At 40.0% G+C, this 17,392-nt stretch overlaps 1 protein-coding gene across 2 annotated transcripts in view; it reads left to right on the top strand.

The window, feature by feature from the left end:
• Positions 1-15,701, top strand: part of FAM110B (family with sequence similarity 110 member B) — a 114,643-nt gene extending 98,942 nt beyond the window's left edge. For both annotated transcript variants that reach the window (XM_074898932.1, XM_074898933.1), the window contains one exon: positions 12,804-15,701. In XM_074898932.1, coding sequence (XP_074755033.1) covers positions 13,106-14,218 — 1,113 coding nt within the window. In that variant the 5' untranslated portion in view covers positions 12,804-13,105 and the 3' untranslated portion in view covers positions 14,219-15,701. The remainder of the gene's footprint in view (positions 1-12,803) is intronic.
• Positions 15,702-17,392: the final 1,691 nt, after the last annotated feature.

Below are 17,392 nucleotides of genomic sequence, written 5' to 3'. Positions count from 1 at the left end.
CATTTCATATTTTTACCTTCGTGATGTCATGTTATATGGGATTTATTTCTGCTGGTTTAGAAAAAGGGGTTCAATGTTTGGTGTTCATAAATATGCTCCAGGAGGTCTGTAGTTTTGTTGGAGATATATTGCTCGTTTTGCAAATGGAAAAGATTAGATCTGTGATTTATGATGAAAGCAGCATTTGGTTCTGGCTGCAGTGACACAGCCAGCCCTCCCTTGTTATTAGCTTTTAGATGATGTCTTGAAACCAGTCCAGATCAGTGATGAGCTGGTGCTAGTGAATGAGGGACATCTTCACTGGAGGGGGCTGGTTCCCCAGCGGTGATGAGGATGGTGTGCTGACAGGGCAGCTGGACAGGAGAGGTTACCTTTACTCAGCAGGCATGGGTAGATGGAAAAAATGGACACCATGTGTCCTCACTTGAGGCTTGACACCTTGGTTGCTGCATCCTGTTATTTGGCTGGCTTAGGCAGCTTGGCCCTGTGATGTTCAAGTTCAATTTCTCTAGATTCATCTACTGAAAAAGCTTGCTGATACTAATCTCTGAAGAAGTGTCATGGTTTAAACATGTCTGGCAGCCAAACACCGTGCAGTCACTTGCTCATCCACCCCCTGCTCAGGGGATGGGGAAAAATTGAGGGATAAAGGGAGACTCATAGGTTGAGATAAAAACAGTTTAACTGTAATAAAACCAGTAGCAATAATATAAAGTGCAAACGGGTAATGCACAATGTGATTGCTCACCACTCGCCAACTGATACCCAAGCCCATTCCTGGCTAGTGATCCTGAGATACCAAGATCCCACAATGGCAATCCTGGAAGCGAGAGAGAACCCCCTACTTCCTGGGCACCTCTCCGTTATATACTGAGCATGACATTACATGCTATGGAATATTTCATTGGTTAACTTGGGTCCAGTGCTCTGGCTGTGCCCCCTCCCAGCTTCATGGACACCTATGAATTGGCAGGACGTGGGAAGTTGGGAAGTCCTTGATCTCTTAGCAACAACTGAAAACATCAATGTATTATCAACATTCTTCTCAGGCGAAATCTCATTCCAAATCCAAAACACAGTGCTGTTCTACCTACTAAGGAGAAAAATCAACTGTATCCAAGCAAAAACCAGGAAAAGGAGCAACAATTTCCTGGGCTAAAGCTATAGCTACAAGCTTGGGACACCTTTATCCAATTTCTGGGTTTGGAAGAAATTTTATTTGTTACTTTGGGCAATCATACTCTCTCCTGTATTTAGTTCCCTGTTTGGAGATTTTATTTTCTTTACAGGAGAGGGGGACCTATCATGTGGCTGTATATCACAGAACTGAGAGGAGAGCAGATACATAGTAATAGTGAGGTGATTTGATACTATAAGGGGGAATAGGACTAGGGAAATAATTTAAGCAATAATCTATGGCATTTATGAGGACAAGGTCGAGAGCATCCCTAGTTCGGGACTTGCTGGGGACAAGCCTATTGTGTGTCTTGGCATGCAAACAGCACATGAAAGGGAGCAGAAGCAATGCCAAAAGGAAGAACTGGATTTAGTGAGGACTCTACAGCAAACCTTAACACTTGTTTGATTGACTGGCTGGTGTTTCTGGTTGACTGGATTTCCTCTACTGTTTGTTTTCGTCTTAAAAATGTGCAGAGTTCCAAGGCTAGTATCCTTCTGTTATCTCCTCATGCCAGCCACCCTGGTGCCAGCTCCTCCACCGCCAGCCTGCTAGGCTCAGTGGATAGCTGCAGGAGAAGGGGGAGGACACATCTCTTGCCTGCAACCCAAAAGTGGCCTGGGTTGGAGCGAGCTTTGCTTCAGAAGGACCTTCACTGGGTGATGCCTTTCTCCACCCTTATGCTGGCTCTGTTCCCTCTGTGGGATGTAGAAGCTGCAAGGGAGGTGATGAAGAGCACTTGAAGTGTCTCTTCCTTTTTCCTCTAATCCCTCTGTGTCCTTGCAATCTATTTCTGCTTCCCAACCCACTGTTTGGTGCCCCCTTCTCTATTCTCAACACATTTTCCTCTGCTCTTTTCCTGGTAATTGCACTTCTCTACCTCTCTGTGTCTTGCCATTTCTCGCTCTTCTTGTGTATGTTCCCACACTCCCAATTCCAGGTTTGGGTTGATTTTTTTTTTTTTGAGCTTGGATGCCTCAACCCTCCCTGCTCTGCCTCCCTCTCCACTCGATTAAATGCACTGGCTGTCACTTGATACAGTTTTTGTATGGTGAGGTTTTTTATGGTTTCTTAAAAGTTGTGGCCAGGAAGAATTTCCATCATCATCATAACTTCATCAGGGCCCTCAGACAGGCAAAAACCATTCAGTGCACAAGAGTCTGGACAGTCTGACTTTTTAAAAGCAGCTTTCTAATAACATTGTTTTAGTGAAAAGTCATTACATTAAATATCAGTAATATGGAAACAACTTTGAGCATCAAACTTGGATACTAAACAAAAGTTTGTATGCCCGTTAACAAGAGCTAACTGGATATTCATCTTCAGTTAAATAGATTGCGAACAGTTTGTGAATATCTGTAGTTTTAACATGTGAACTCTCTGAGCACGTATTTCCAATACAGAAATTAAGAAAAAAAAATATACTCAGTGTATTCTAACAGCTAACACCTCAGCAACTCTAGTAAATACATCTGGTAGTCTAAGGGTTACACACACAAATGTGTAATCATGCCATGCACATGCAGTGTGGCACTTGTGTTGGGTTATACAGCTATATCATTGATTGCAACATTATAATAACATGGAAGACCTAAATTGCACTGCATTCCAGTGCCAAGATCAGTATTTTTAACCATCTGCTTGAGGAAGTCTTAAATATGCAGACATGTTTTCAAGACATGGTGTTATGAACTCCTTTCATTTTCTTTCTTGACTTCTAACACCATGTATTTTTAGACCTGAGGCTGGAGAAAAGGGGAAAGAACTACCCTGTGGTATGGGAAAACATCCTCTTATCTAGAGAAAAACATAGCAGTACCAGTCAAAAATGAAAGATATAATTCATGTAGTTGCTCTGGAGGCTGCAGTGCCCTGGAACACTGCTGTAAATCATGTGAGGTTTGTATATTTTTTTTTTCTTTTATTTATTATTTTTAAAAGACCTGATTTGTTTTTACATAGTCAAAACTTTTATAGGGTGTTTATTTAAGAAAAAATAAATCAGCAATGTTTTGTGTATGTAAAGTTTCAATGCTTAGAAAAGGTTAACTCAGGGCAATATGGTATAGAAATTGTTTTTAAATAGCCATGCTGTTCTTATGGCAGTAATATTTCATGTTACGGAAAAGGCTCTTTAATACAAAGAGTTTTGACAAACAAGACCTCACAGCTGATCAGAAGAGTGGCTCAAAGTCTTCAGTTGTCAGAATTAGGCCACTCTATTGTACTTCACTGACTGAACATTATAATTTTTCTGTTGGTACTGGTTTTAGCATACCCAGTTTTAAATTGTGCCTAATATACTGCCTATTAAAGGTGGTCTCGTAGGTTCTTAATATCAATAAAAGACATTCACTGGCTATATTTTTATACTTATTTCTAAAGAGGAAATTATTATGTTCGTGTGTAGTTTATTAAAAAGAATTTTCCATATAACAAGATAAGAGTAAGCTGTTAAAATAAGGGAGAAAAGACTAAAATATATATCATCTATGTGACTTAAGTATTTAGAAAAGGTTCTCTTGCTAATTAAATCTCTGAATAAAGGAATGGAAAATTTAAGCATGATATATTTTTTTCATTTTTATTAGCTCTTTATGGTTTCTGTTTTTTCACAGCAGAAATTGTTGGGTTTCTCTGGGCTATATTTGTTTACTTTGGGTCTTCATGTATTTGAATATTTCTGGAGTTTTGCAGGGTTAGTAACTGAAAGGGAATATCTAACTGCAGCTGTTTTTGTGGGTTTATTTTTATTTCTAGTTGTTGTTTATAGCTGTTACACTGTGTTCCTTTAACATATTTCTCATTGTAAACAGTTTTAGAAGACTTTTCTCAATAAATAAGAGTCTAAACTTGGCAACTTGAGATTTCAGGGCTTTTGGCTTCTTATGACAGTCTGGTAAATTTTTTTCCTTTCCCACAAAAACGAGCCGGCAGTAGCAGCAGGTATCCGTTTATGTCCATGAGATCAGAGATTGCTACACTCGTCTAAGAAATGGGAGTCAGGATCAAATCCCCAGTCCCTGAACTGAAGTGAGTTTTCCACCTCCTGAGGAAGAACTCAGTTTGCAGAATATTGAGTGGGTCTTCCTATTTCAGTTGAAATGTACTAATTCCTAGAAATTAGTTAATTGCACTGGAGCTGGGTTAGTAACCCAGTTTCCTCACCAAGTACCTTATGTGAGCTTTCTTGCTCTTTCCTTAATTTAAAGAAAGCTTACAAATACTTTTTTTTTTTTTAGAAGCGGAAATCTTTGAAATGCAGTGCAGGAGAGGGATCTGTCTCTACATACAGTATAGCCTAGTACTTAGAACATCTGCCACAGAGGGCTGCTTCCAGTCTGTACTCCAAGTCAAGCAGAGGAAAATGTGTTTTCTTCATTATTCTCATCATCCCTGGCTTCATTTTTAGGGCCAGCAGGTACCTCCTGGATAAGGTGGTGTGAATCAGTAAGATGGGCAAGGAAATCCCTGGTTCCTCTACAGCTTAGGAATTAGCCATCAGACTTAGTTCTGTGTGAGCCTGTTAGTAGAAACAGCAGGGCTGCACCTGTGCTGGGTGACAAGGGTGTGCAGGGCATGCTCATGGGCCTCTTCTGAACATCCCTCCTGTCTTACATGCTCATGTTCCTTCCAGATTTCTCACAGTTCCTTTCCATGGAAGTCAAATATGGAAAATGGGGAAGGTGTCCAGGTTTTGACCTGGTTTGATTTAGTGTTCAGGACATAGCTGGAGTGATGTACCCAGGCAGAAGGAGCTCAGAAGTGATTCTCAATTTATTAATTTAGGCAAAAAAGTATTGGCAGAGGAACATGTGCTTCAAGGTGAGATACAGTTACCCAAGATTTTATGAACACTCATGTCACTTACATGGTGAACACAGAGACTGTTTCCATACAGAATCGGACATTTTATGTGTGTGCATTTTCAGTTTTCATTAGTTTTGAGTGCACAGCTTGAAGTTGCTTTTATAGCTTTGCATGAAGCAAGGTGCCAAATCTCAAAGGGAATCTGTTGCCTTGCTGCACTAGCTGTGAAGGAGGTGAACCTACTGAAGTCACCCAGTCACGGGTCCTCAAGACTTTGAGGGACCGTGTTGGTAGACACACTGCACATTTAATATAAACTTTCATTTTGAAAACCTATACTTTGCACTTTAGCAATTTAAATCTGGATTGATTTCTTAGTATTTCAAGTTTACATGCAAGAGAAGCTCTTCTAAGCCAAGATGACTTATGTTTTAGTGTTCGCTTCATAGTTTAAGTTAAGACCAAGTCATATCCCATAGTTGCACTGGTGATGACAAGTATGCTACAGTAGAATACTTTCACGTTCATACAAGTTTTCAAACATTTAAGGGATTTAGGACTACATTTAGTTTATCTCGGTGTGTCAAATGGCCCAGAATTGGCATTTTGAAAATACTGCTATCAGAATGTATGTTCTGTAGCTGAGTTAATAATGATAATTTTTTTGGTGAGGAATGCTGCAGCAGAAGTTACTGAGCTGTTTCCCAGCTGCCTAATTACTGATTACGCTTGTGCTTCTGTTGTTCTCTGCAGGGCAGAGGATCAAACTCTGCTGTGTGGCCGGGGGCCACAGGGGTGACTGATGTATGGAGTCTGCAAATCCTGCTAGTGAGGCAGCCTATCTGTGTGGCAGTACTAGAAGGAGGGTGCTTTGCGGGTGTATTTCTGCATTTTGCAGATAGAAGATTTTTATTTCCTTTTTCGCTAATACGTATGATTTCTACTGAACATATTACCACAAAGATTTGGGTAGCTAAAATGAAGTGTTCCATTTAAAGCATTTTTGCTGCGCTTCATAATTAAAGCAGTTTTGTTTAGCCTCATTCAGTTTTCTCCCAGAGCACAGCGATGATCCCCCAGTTTTTGGTTTGTTTTTTTGTGTTTTTTTTTTTACATGTGGAAAATGTTACCAGTGGGGAAAAAAGTGGTTTTCCAGGATGCTGAATCCAAGTGTGGTGTGCAGGTCAGCTGCCAGGAGCAAGGAGATGAGGTGCTAGCTTTTCCTGTCAGAAGAGAAAAAGAAAGGAAAAGGATAGTCCAGATAGCCCTGCTTCTTCAACCAGTTACTGCATCTTGCAAAAGTAGAATGGTGCAATGGAGAAACATTTTGAAGAAGTGGTGATGAATGAGCAGAGAAATAATAATTCTCCTTTTCCCAGAGAAGAGGGACCAAACAGCTGGGACCCGGTGAAGCAGGGACCTGTCTCAGGGTCTGATGAACCTCTGAAATGTGATGAAGCACCATGACCAAGTATCCTGTATTGAAGAATGGGTTGTGTTCATTTCTAGAAGTGCAGAGAGGAACCTGGGGAAATTGTGTAGGCCCAGGAGACCACTGGATAAATTGGGAATTGTGATCTTGTTGTAGGGATGATGCTATAAATTTAAATGTGATGGTTATGGAGAGATATAGAATTAAAAAGATAAAAGTGGTTTGGACTTGGGACTGTTGACTCTAGCTGATGAATGTGAGCAGTAAAGGTGTTTCTAAAGCTTTGCAAAGTGAATGAAAGAGAATCGTTCTCATAAAATGCACGTTGAAATAGAAGTCTCCCCATAAAGCTGGAGCTACAGTTTTACAATTACATTCCTTATTATACTTTTTAAAGCCCTTTCCTGATTTAATTTTTTTTGTTTAAATGAGAGGCTAAAATTATTCCAAAGAGTGCAGTATGGTGTAAGCAGCACAGGGGTCCAAAGACAACAGAATTGATTTCCATTACATGTTTTACAAACACAGCATGTGACATTGCTCTAAATAATAAGACAACTTGGGGTTGTTTTACTATCTAGTTGGAAGAAAGGGAAATTTAATTTCTGAGCTTTCTTGTGCATTTGTGCAGGCATCGGTGCCTTTTGAAAGAAATCAGTTTTCATGTGTGGGAGCCATCTATAGGGCAGTATTCACCCAGAAGCAAGTATCACTAAGAGTGGATTGTTGTTCCGGGTAGGAAATTTAACAGTGCTGGATTCCAGAATTGAAAAGAAGCAAAATACTTTCTGAAGATTTTTCTTTCAAAGAGGCATCTCTATCCAGCTCCCACTGAGTGCTAAACATACATTACAGGGGCAGTATGTAAGTGTAGCTGCTAAGTTGCTTTCCTGCTCTCCAGGCATTTGTACGTCCATGGATTTTCCAGAAACTATTTCCCTGTAACAGTGTTAGCATTTCTGGTTATGGCAGCAACTTGCTTTAAACCTCATCATTTTAACTGCACAGTAAAATAGAAAGAGGGCTAAGTGCTGGCAGTGTTTTGTTTATGGAGAGTTTTATCTTACAAGTCTGAGTGTGATGTAAGAGCAAATCAGAATTATCATAAATATATCAACCCATTGTATGTTCATCTGTGCAAATTATTATGAAGCTACTGCAAATTGTAGTTTGGGTTTTTCGGTTGAAAGTAATACATCAGCAGTGAAAAATGGCTGCCTTTGCCAAAATCATTACCTTTCCACTTGGTAGAGCTTTTCCGTGTCTACGTTCTACTTCTCTTGGTTTTAGGTCGCTGTAGTTCACATTTTTTATGACCTTTTGAAGGCTTAAACATCTACTTGAACAGATACTGCTCTTTACTTACTGTTCAGAGTTTCACGTCTTGGCAGGGAGCAGAGTTGAAAATCAGCACTTTCATTAGTATTTTGAGTCATGGTAGATCTGAAAGATTATTTCATCTCCTCATGCTTTATCTTGACAGTTAATATTATGTGAAACCAAGTCTATACCCATACACATATTTATCTAAAATTGGTTTCAAAAAACGAAATAGTGCTGCTGTTCCGGATGTGCGTTATCTTAGGTCAATTTAAGTCTAGTCTATTTAGGTTTAGCCTGTATTTTTCAAATAAATAATGTAAATATATGAGTTTTATAATGACAGTTATTCACAGAAGAACTTGTATCAGTTTTAGACGTACACAATGGTATAACTTATTGTATTGACGTGTAGCAAGTCATACTCAGTGAAGCCCTCATTTGCAGGGACAAAACAGCATCTTTGTAATGGGACCTGCAGCTCTAAGGTGCACCTAGTCATTAGCAGAGCCTGACATTTTCCCTCTGTGTCCTGTGTTCCCATGCAGATTTTGTTTTGTGATCATTTTGAGTCCTATTGAGATCATTTGTTGATTACTTATGTTGGAATTTATGGGATGTTTATGGTGCATCTTGAGGTGGTAGTAGTAGTTATATTTTATCATCTGGAAAATAAAATTGACACAGGCCTTTAAATATCAAGGAAAGCAGAGTAAAAGCTGTCAGCCTTCGTTATATTTATCCACTGTGCTTCCTCCTACCTCCAGTACAATTGCTTCATCCACTGTCCCAGAGGGATGAATTAAGAGCATGAGCTTCACTGTAGCTTTGTCAGGTGAAGCGGTATCCTCACCAAAGTCAAGAGCAGAAATTCCATTAATTTTATTTGGGCCATGTTTTCACTGTTGTTTTTTGCAGCTTTGTTGCAACTTTGATACTGATGTTAAAATACATTGTGCTGTGGATACTTTTAGGCAAAAGCTGGCTGAAACTTGGCCAATGTGTAGGAGCTACAGGGCAACACAGAACTAGGGAGAAAATCATGTTGTTTGCTCTCAGTTAGCATCATTGTCAGTGTTTAGAATGCAACTTTAGGTAGGAGAGAAAAAAATAAACTACAATAACACTGTATTAATAATAATGCTAGAAATAAATACTTGCCAGAATGGGGCCAGTTCATAAATTTCTTTTAAATTTCAAGAAAACACATATTTAGAATATATGGAACTGTAATTCCAAAGTTTCTGCTTAATTTATTGCCTCCTACTGTCTTGGCTTTAAATCAAAGAAGGAATATTTCATAGAGGATTTATTTGTAGTTAATGTTAGTTGTATAGCTATTGCTGCTCTAGGCAGTATTGTGTTCCCCTAAATCATGCAGATAGTGTGTCTGTTATTTAAATGTGAAAATTTGACAAACATATTACAGACCTAAGAGTGATTAGAGCACATGGCCTAGAATGCATAAGTGCTTTGGATCTCCACCTCTGTCACAAAGGAATCCTGAATCGAAGTGTTTGGCTGAAAATACAGCTTTTAAAAAACAAACCCTCTCTGCCCCTTTGTAGGTTTTGTATTCTACTCAGCAGGTCTGCAACAGTTGCTGAGCGTTACAGGAGCACACTTAGTAAAAACTTGAAGAAAGGTTTTACTGATGTATACATAGTATTAAAATGAACTATGTTTGAATGCAAGCATAATTTTTTTACCTTTGTTTTTCTTTTAAATAATCTCTTAAATATTAGCAGTTGTTATAAGGAAGAGCAAAAATGCAAATCTGAAACACACAATTCAGTCCACAGAAGAATTAAACCTACAGAGTAGACACTTGGATGTCAGCAGAGTAAAAGGAATGTTTCTTGGCTCCCTAAATATATTTCACACATTTCTTGGGAGTGGGTGAAGAAAACCTATTCACCTTTGAATTTCTGCAGTGCAAAACTGGTACCAGAGCTGTACGCAGCAGGAAATTCATATGCCTAAGCACTGAGTTTCTTTGGAGTTTAAACCAGAAGAAAGCCCTTTCTGTACTCCTGTTGCTGCAGTGATGATTTTCACAACTGGAAACTAAGTGGCACAATTTTGTCTGCCTGAAACTACACTGTACTGCGGTTGCTCAGTCTTTTTCATTACTGATGAAATTAATAAGTAGTAAGGCTCTTTAGTGTTGCTGCTGTGTTTCAGGTGCCTGCGGACAGCAGAGAGGCTGGTAGGAATGGCTCTCACTCTCCCAGCTAGCAGCAGAATTAGGCTGCAGCCATCACCAGCACAGGCAGGAGAAGTTGTTCCATTAGCACTTTATATTCATCCACCTCTCTTTCATCCTACTTTCCTTTCTGACAGTATCTGGTTAATCATGTTTAGCTCTCTGAGATAAGAGTACTGAATAAACTTTCCATGATACTTAAATGTAGCACCTCAGTGAAATGGAGCAATTTAAACAACACACAAAAATATAGTTGATCCTTTTTCTTAGCTGCATGTACCTTAATTTATGCCAGCAGCCCCACAGGTACAAGTTCTTCATGTCTGGCCACATAATCCAGCTGGTCATTACTCTCTCAGCTCCCTGTGCTGGCTCAGGTGGACATTTCTGCCCTGTTTCCTCACTGGGTCTTTGGTTTTCTTTCTAGATTTGTGTAAAGCTCATTGCCAATCACAGCGTATTTCCATTGACTTCAGGGCATTTGGCCCCATACGTGCTTGCAAACAAGCACTCTTGTTCTCTCGGATGAACATGCATGTTTAGTGGGATGTTTTTTTTCTTCTTTTTTTCCTTGTAAGTGTAGCATTGAAGCCAAAATGGGTGTTTAGCCTCCTAAGCAATGCCTGCTAGCATTGACCAGGGTTGTCCCAAGTGAGGAAGTTAAGTGCTTCCATAAAACTTCCAGAAACAGCCTCGAGTCCCCACAGCTCCAATTTGTAGTGGTGTGTGGAGCCAGTTGCCAGTAGGAGAATGGAGCTGGCAGCCGTCCTCTGGGACAGGACCATGCTGACCTTTAATGACAATGGCCGAGGTAGAATTGCAGGGTTCTGGTCTCGCTTATTCACATGGTATTAACTCAGTTGGGCACAAGTGTTTAGTACAGAGAACGGGGGGTTTGGTTGTTTGGGGGTTTTTCTTCCTCCTAATAAGACCCCTGTTCTCACACAGATTTGATTTCTGCACACAGGTATCAAATATACACACCAATGGGGTATTTTTACAAGCGCTTAGCCATCAAGATCTGAGCTAGTGACATGGAAAGATATGATTTGTGTGTATGGAAGAGAAATGTGTATGTGCAGATGCGTGTTGGAATTGCCTTCAGCACATCTGGGAATTTGATACTTAATTTCAAAATAGTCCCAATAAATATGTTGATTCAAAAGAGGAAAGCAAGCTTTTTCTCTTTCAGAAAGACTTAGTTAAAATTCAGGAAGTCAAACTGCTGAGGAGTTAGCACTAGGATTTATAAAACAACATTGAAAGGGGAGCTTAATTAACATTTCACTACCCTTTCAATTGCACTGAAAGCGTGTCTGGTTTATCACCCACCTAAATATGTTAGTTTGTATTTGAAGAATGCTTGTGACAGTGAGCCTTCAGGAGAAAGCTCAGCTTTTTCCTATAATCTCATTATAGCATTTATATATTTTATTTGCCTGCTTTGACCTTGCATGATTGAGAGAGAATATTCAATGTATACATAATGTATTTCTGGGAATCAGTACTTGAGGTTGTATCTTTAGCTGGAATTCATATTTTCTGTGGGTTTTTTTGGTCTAAACAATCTACTGATGGCACACCCTATATTAATAAGTTGGGTAGATGGATGAGCACACACAGGATGGCAATACACACAGAAGCCATCCCTGGGAAGGATGCTGCTCTGTGCTCCTTGGGATGAGTAAAGAAGTAGCAGCTGTTTTTCTTTCTCTCTGAAGAACACAGTGATAACAGAAACGGGATATTAAAAAGGGCAGCATAGATTAACGGGGCAGTAATAAAACAAATGAGACCCATTAGCGAAATCACTGTTTGAAAAGTAGATTCCGTGATAAGTGCCCTTCAGTGCTTCATGTAGTAAAATTGTTACAACACTTGTAACATCATCTATGGTATTGGATTTTAGACTGTTGTGACAGTCCTAAGTGACAGCATCTTAAAATAATTTAGATGAAAGTAAACTTCATTTGCACTTAGTGCTTGGTAGAAAACTTGAATGATTATATCTAAACATGAAGACAAGTTCTTTCCTTTCAAACCTAGTCAGAATCTTTTTGTGTGTTCATAAATTCTTTCATCAAAAAAACAAAGCCTTTTTCTGTTGTTCTGTTAAGTCTGTAAGGTGATCACGAGAACTTGGAAAGCCTTATTTTATTGCTGGAGTACCGGTGCTTTGGGGACTAATGTTCAAACAGACTTTGAACTGGAATCGGTGGCTTTAGCAAGATCTCCTACTTTTTAATTGTTGTTTTTACATTAGATTAACAATGAAAGGTGTGCATTGCACTTAAAATGCTACATGTCTCTGTTTGCTCTCTGCTTTTTAGACATTCTGGAACATTTATTTTAAAAGGAAAATACACTTAATTTCTTAGATTACAGAGTATGTTGCCTATAAGGAGAAAAAAGTTTGGGGTTTACAGATAAAATATATACACACATCAACTAATCAAAGCCAAAGTTATTAGTTTGAAAGTGCTCTTTCACTGATCTTCAGGAGACAGGTGGGTCTAAATCTCTGAACTGACACATATTGTTTCTCTTTCTCCCTCCAGAAAGAAATGTATGGCTGTATCGTAGCGGGATTTAATTTTTTTAATTATTTTATTTTCCAGTGTAATTTAATTAAATTCAAGCTTGGACTGTAAGCAATAAGCAACACATTTCGTGTAAGAGGAACAGGGGTGCAGAGCGAGAGGGGGCACGTGTGCCCCGAGCGCCGCCTCCCCTGCACTGCTGGCAGTGGCGGCTGCATCCCGTCCGGCGGTGGGAGAGGAGGGCTGGGAGGCGGCTGTTGCTATCGCTCTGATGTCAGGCGCTCTCGCTAACGTGTGGTTGGTTATTCTGCGTTTCAGATCGCTGCTGGTAGCGGAGCACAAAGGGAACGACGAGACTCCTGCATCTTTCAGCAAGAAGAAAGGAGTCAGCGGAGCAGACTAATACGGACTTGTGTCGGGTGGCCTTGCCCTACAAAGGCTGCCTTTAAAAGAGAAACGCAGTGTTATTTAATGAGCTGTGAGATGAGGCACTGCTGCTAACGCTCAGATCCCGGGATTCATCGGCTATTCATTGTGCTTAATGTACATGTTTCAGCACCGTGCATTTAGGAGAACCCAGAGAAGAATCCAAAACGGCTGCGGGGGAAAGACCACCAAACATGCCTACAGAAACACTACCGACAGGTAGCATGGTGAAGCCGGTCAGCCCTGCCGTGACTTTCACGTCCGCCGTTCCTCTCCGCATCCTGAACAAAGGACCTGACTATTTTCGCAGGCAGGCGGAGCCTAATCCAAAAAGACTGAGTGCGGTGGAGAGGCTAGAAGCCGACAAGGCAAAATACGTCAAGAGCCAGGAGGTCATCAATGCCAAGCAGGAGCCTGTGAAGCCGGCGGTGCTGGCGAAGCCGCCAGTCTGTCCTGCAGCCAAGAGAGCGCTGGGGAGCCCCACCTTGAAAGTCTTCAGCAACAACGCGAAGACTGAGAGCGGCGTTCAGAGAGAAAATCTGAAACTCGAGATTTTGAAGAACATCATCAACAGCTCTGAAGGCTCCAGCTCGGGTTCAGGGCACAAGCATGGTCCCCGAAACTGGCCACCCCACAGAGCCGATTCAACAGAGCTGAACCGACACTCATTTGCTGAATCTTTGAAGGTTTACCCCACACAGGGCCGTAGCAGCCCACAGGAGAGCAGCTCCAATGTCAGCAGAAGGCTCCTAGATCAGTCGGCAGAGACTTTTTTGCACGTCTCTCACAGCTCCTCAGACATTAGGAAAGTAAATAGTGCAAAGCCCTTAAAAGCAATACCCTGCAGTAGTTCTGCCCCACCTCTGCCTCCAAAGCCCAAAATTGCTGCCATCACCACCCTGAAATCCCCAGAGATTGAGGCAGTCGAGTCTGGATGCGGAGTTAGTAGAAGACCCTCCCTACAGCGATCAAAATCAGACTTAAGCGACAGATACTTTCGTGTCGATGCAGATGTTGAACGATTCTTTAACTACTGCGGACTGGATCCTGAAGAGCTTGAAAACCTTGGGATGGAAAACTTTGCAAGGGCTAACTCTGATATTATATCCCTCAACTTTCGCAGTGCAAGCATGATTAGCTCAGACTGTGAACAGTCTCAGGACAGCAACAGTGACCTTAGAAATGATGACAGTGCCAATGACCGTGTGCCATATGGCATTTCTGCCATTGAAAGGAATGCCAGAATCATCAAGTGGTTATATAGCATCAAGCAAGCTAGAGAGTCACAGAAAGTGTCCCATGTGTGAGAGAAAAATCCACTGTAGAAAAAGCAAGGACTGTATCTTTGTCTGTGAATATTCAGTTGTGAAGGGTTGTGAAGTCTACTTGAAGTCTTGTACACTTCTCAAATCTCTTTGTGTTGCTTGTTGTGCAATGTTTCCAAGTTGCATGCCTGTCAACATGTGAGCTGACCTGGCTTCCACTTGAACAATAACTACAAAGCCTGGCTGAGCATACACATTATCTGCCAAAAGTTTAAGACGAGAATCTGATTAGGGCTTCAGTATAATCAAAGTGTTTACATGGAAAGGTTATATGACTTCTTTGTTATTTATGTGGTTCCTTGTGGATTTTATATATGTCACTTTTTGTCTTAATACAAATATTGTCAACTGACGTTACTAGTTTCAGAGTTGAGACAGAATCCCTTTGGGGGGAAGAAAAGCAAAATTGGCCAAAATAAGAGGTTTAGGCATATGACGATAGGCAAAGCAGCCTTATCTCCTGTAGAAAGTGCATTATTGGCACGTGTAAAACTGTTTCTAAATGGCAAAGAATACTACGTTCTTAAATTCTGTATCATTGTTAAACTATATATCCCTACCTTTATTTAGTAAGGGACTGTTCGGTAAAGGTTTCTTTTTTCTAGGTAAGCTCCCTCAGTTTTACAGCAGAAGTAGTTAGTGAATCTGCTTGACCTCTCATAAACTAAATGAGGCTTGCATTTGGGTTGGTGTAAGCATTTTAATGATTTTGTATTATCCCTGTTGGAAAAAGCTTAAAAAAGGTTGGAGTCAACAGATGAAAATGGCGTAGGTGCGGGATTTTATGGGTTTGTTTTTTACTCAAAGACTCCTGGTCTTAAACTTTTGACAGGAATTATTATATCCTATAGCTGATATTGAATGCCTTTATTAGTCAAACACATCATGACTACAAACTCCATGCTGTCTTTTTAGTTTTTGTAGACCTATTTGAACAGTTAACGGACAAAAATGGAAACACACAGCCATATCAATATAATGCCTCCTATTCAGAAGTAAATACACTCAGTAGCTGAACTATATCTGAAAAATTGTGATTATGTTGTCTTGCATATGTTATATCTAAGGCTGTGAAAGTTTGTTACAGCTCTAGGAAAGTGTAGAAACATGACAGTTATGTAGCTTTTTTTTTGCTTTTTTTTTTTTATCCTCCTTATGATGGTTAGTGCTGCAGGTCAACCTGTTACAAATCTTTTGACAATCTGTGTCTTCCCAGTGGTTTAATTAACTGTCACTTCAACTGACAGTGGTGGCGTGGTAGCAGAGAAGTTGAAAGTACAGTGGTCTGCTTCATTATTATTATTGTATACATGCTTTGAAGTAAATTGCAGCACTACCTTATACTTCATCAGCTAATAGGAAACTTTTTTATTGTGTAAATGCTGTAAGACTTTGTATATACTTCAGTTGTTACGAAATCTTTAAAAGGAAGAGTGTTATGCTAATAAATAGCTCCTGGTGCAGGTATGGTAGGTTTTTTGTTCTTTTTTTACCCCTCCCATTCTTAAAACTATATCAGGAATTCAATTGCAGTGTGTTTTAGTGCTGTAGAAGGTCTTGGTTAAATAATAGTTCCAGTAAAAGGTTTCTTTTACTAAAGTGCTTTTCAGAATATAATTTTTTATAAAGTAACTATAGCAGCATGATCTGTCTGAAGAACTAGAAGAGATTTTCAAGACTCCTAAAATAGCTTGCTTTTTTCCTTACCTAGCAATGTTACTGTTCCCATTTATAGCATCTGTTCATAATGAATCACCTCAGTCTTCTGAATTATTCTTCAGTAGTGCTTATTTATATATTTGAATATTAAAGATGTTTTACAAAGTCGGGTTCTATCTTTTCTCTAAGAAGGCTGTAGCCCAACTTCTTACTGATAGCCACAGTTAATACAGGCAAGATGGAAGCGGAGCCACGCAGTCATTTGTTGCCTGTGGAATTATCCTACATCAGGTTTTACATAACTGTTTTCCAAATGATTGTTCATGGGGGGGAAAAAGCACACGTTCAGTTTCAGGAGGCTACTCTATGGTTTTTACAGTTGGTGTCACAACCTAAGACTTGCAACATTCCTAGTTCAGTCAAAAAAAAAAAAGCTATATATTTCAGCTATGGTCACATTTGTGACATTTTAAGCTCCGTGGGTTTCAGTTGGCATTGACTCCACACTGGTTTTTCAAGCATATTTTTCCAATAGTAAGTTCTACTCAGTTCAGTGACTATTTTGCCAAGGAAAACAATGCTTAAGGGATTAAAGCCAAGTGTAATGCAGCTGTACAGCAATGAAATAAAGAAGTTAAAACTGAAATAAAAATGCACGCACATTGTTCTCTCTCAAGTGTTTTAAGAATGATGATAAACATGCTATCTCAACTGTTGTCAGCCAAAAACAGTAATAAAGAAGCCTTTATAACTAGCAAATGGATTAGAGCGTATACTAGTATTCGGAACTTGTTTCCCAGGGTTTGTTAGGAAGCTCTTGAAAAATTGAATTAATTTCCTTTTAATGCCATAGGGGGTTTAGGCTTGTGAGCTGTCTGTAAAAGAGCATTTCCTCACCTGAGATCTTAAGCAGCACCTTTGACACAGCACAGGCTCTGACTCTGATATCCCTGCTTCTTACAATATACATATGAATGAGACTTTACACGACCCAGAACTTTACAATCAGCTGAACTTGCAGCTCTGGTGAGGCTGCAGTAACAGAAATCAGAAGATTGCGAAATGTTCACAAGACTTTGAACAAGCAGGTAACAATTGCCTTCATTTGTCACTTAATTACAATTTATGCAGATAGGGTTTATTTGTAGTCTTGCTATTACTGGTATACTTGCATAAAACCCAAATCATTGGTGTCTGATGTCATTTTGTTTTCAAATGGGTAATAACCATTTTGCCTTTGCAGACAGGTAATCCCATCGTGTCAAGAGGGTCTGTTGTTTGTCTCTGCCTTAGGAGATTCCTGAGTGCAGAATATTGATTTTGCAGAGCTGTAACCAACTCAAATGCCTCATCAGGGACCTGTTCTGATTGTGTTCTTGCTGCCTCCAGCAGGCATTTTACTCAGGTGCAAAGCACACAGCAAGTGTCCACGGTTAAACAACAGCTCCTGTTGCAGCTCTGGAAGGAGACGTAAGTCTGTGGCATCCTGTAAAAGCC

The sequence above is a fragment of the Athene noctua genome, chromosome 2 (genome assembly GCF_965140245.1).
Source record: "Athene noctua chromosome 2, bAthNoc1.hap1.1, whole genome shotgun sequence".
Classification (NCBI taxonomy): domain Eukaryota; kingdom Metazoa; phylum Chordata; class Aves; order Strigiformes; family Strigidae; genus Athene; species Athene noctua.
The sequence above is the reverse complement of the archived record's forward strand: the minus strand, read 5'-3'. Positions and strand labels throughout refer to the sequence as shown.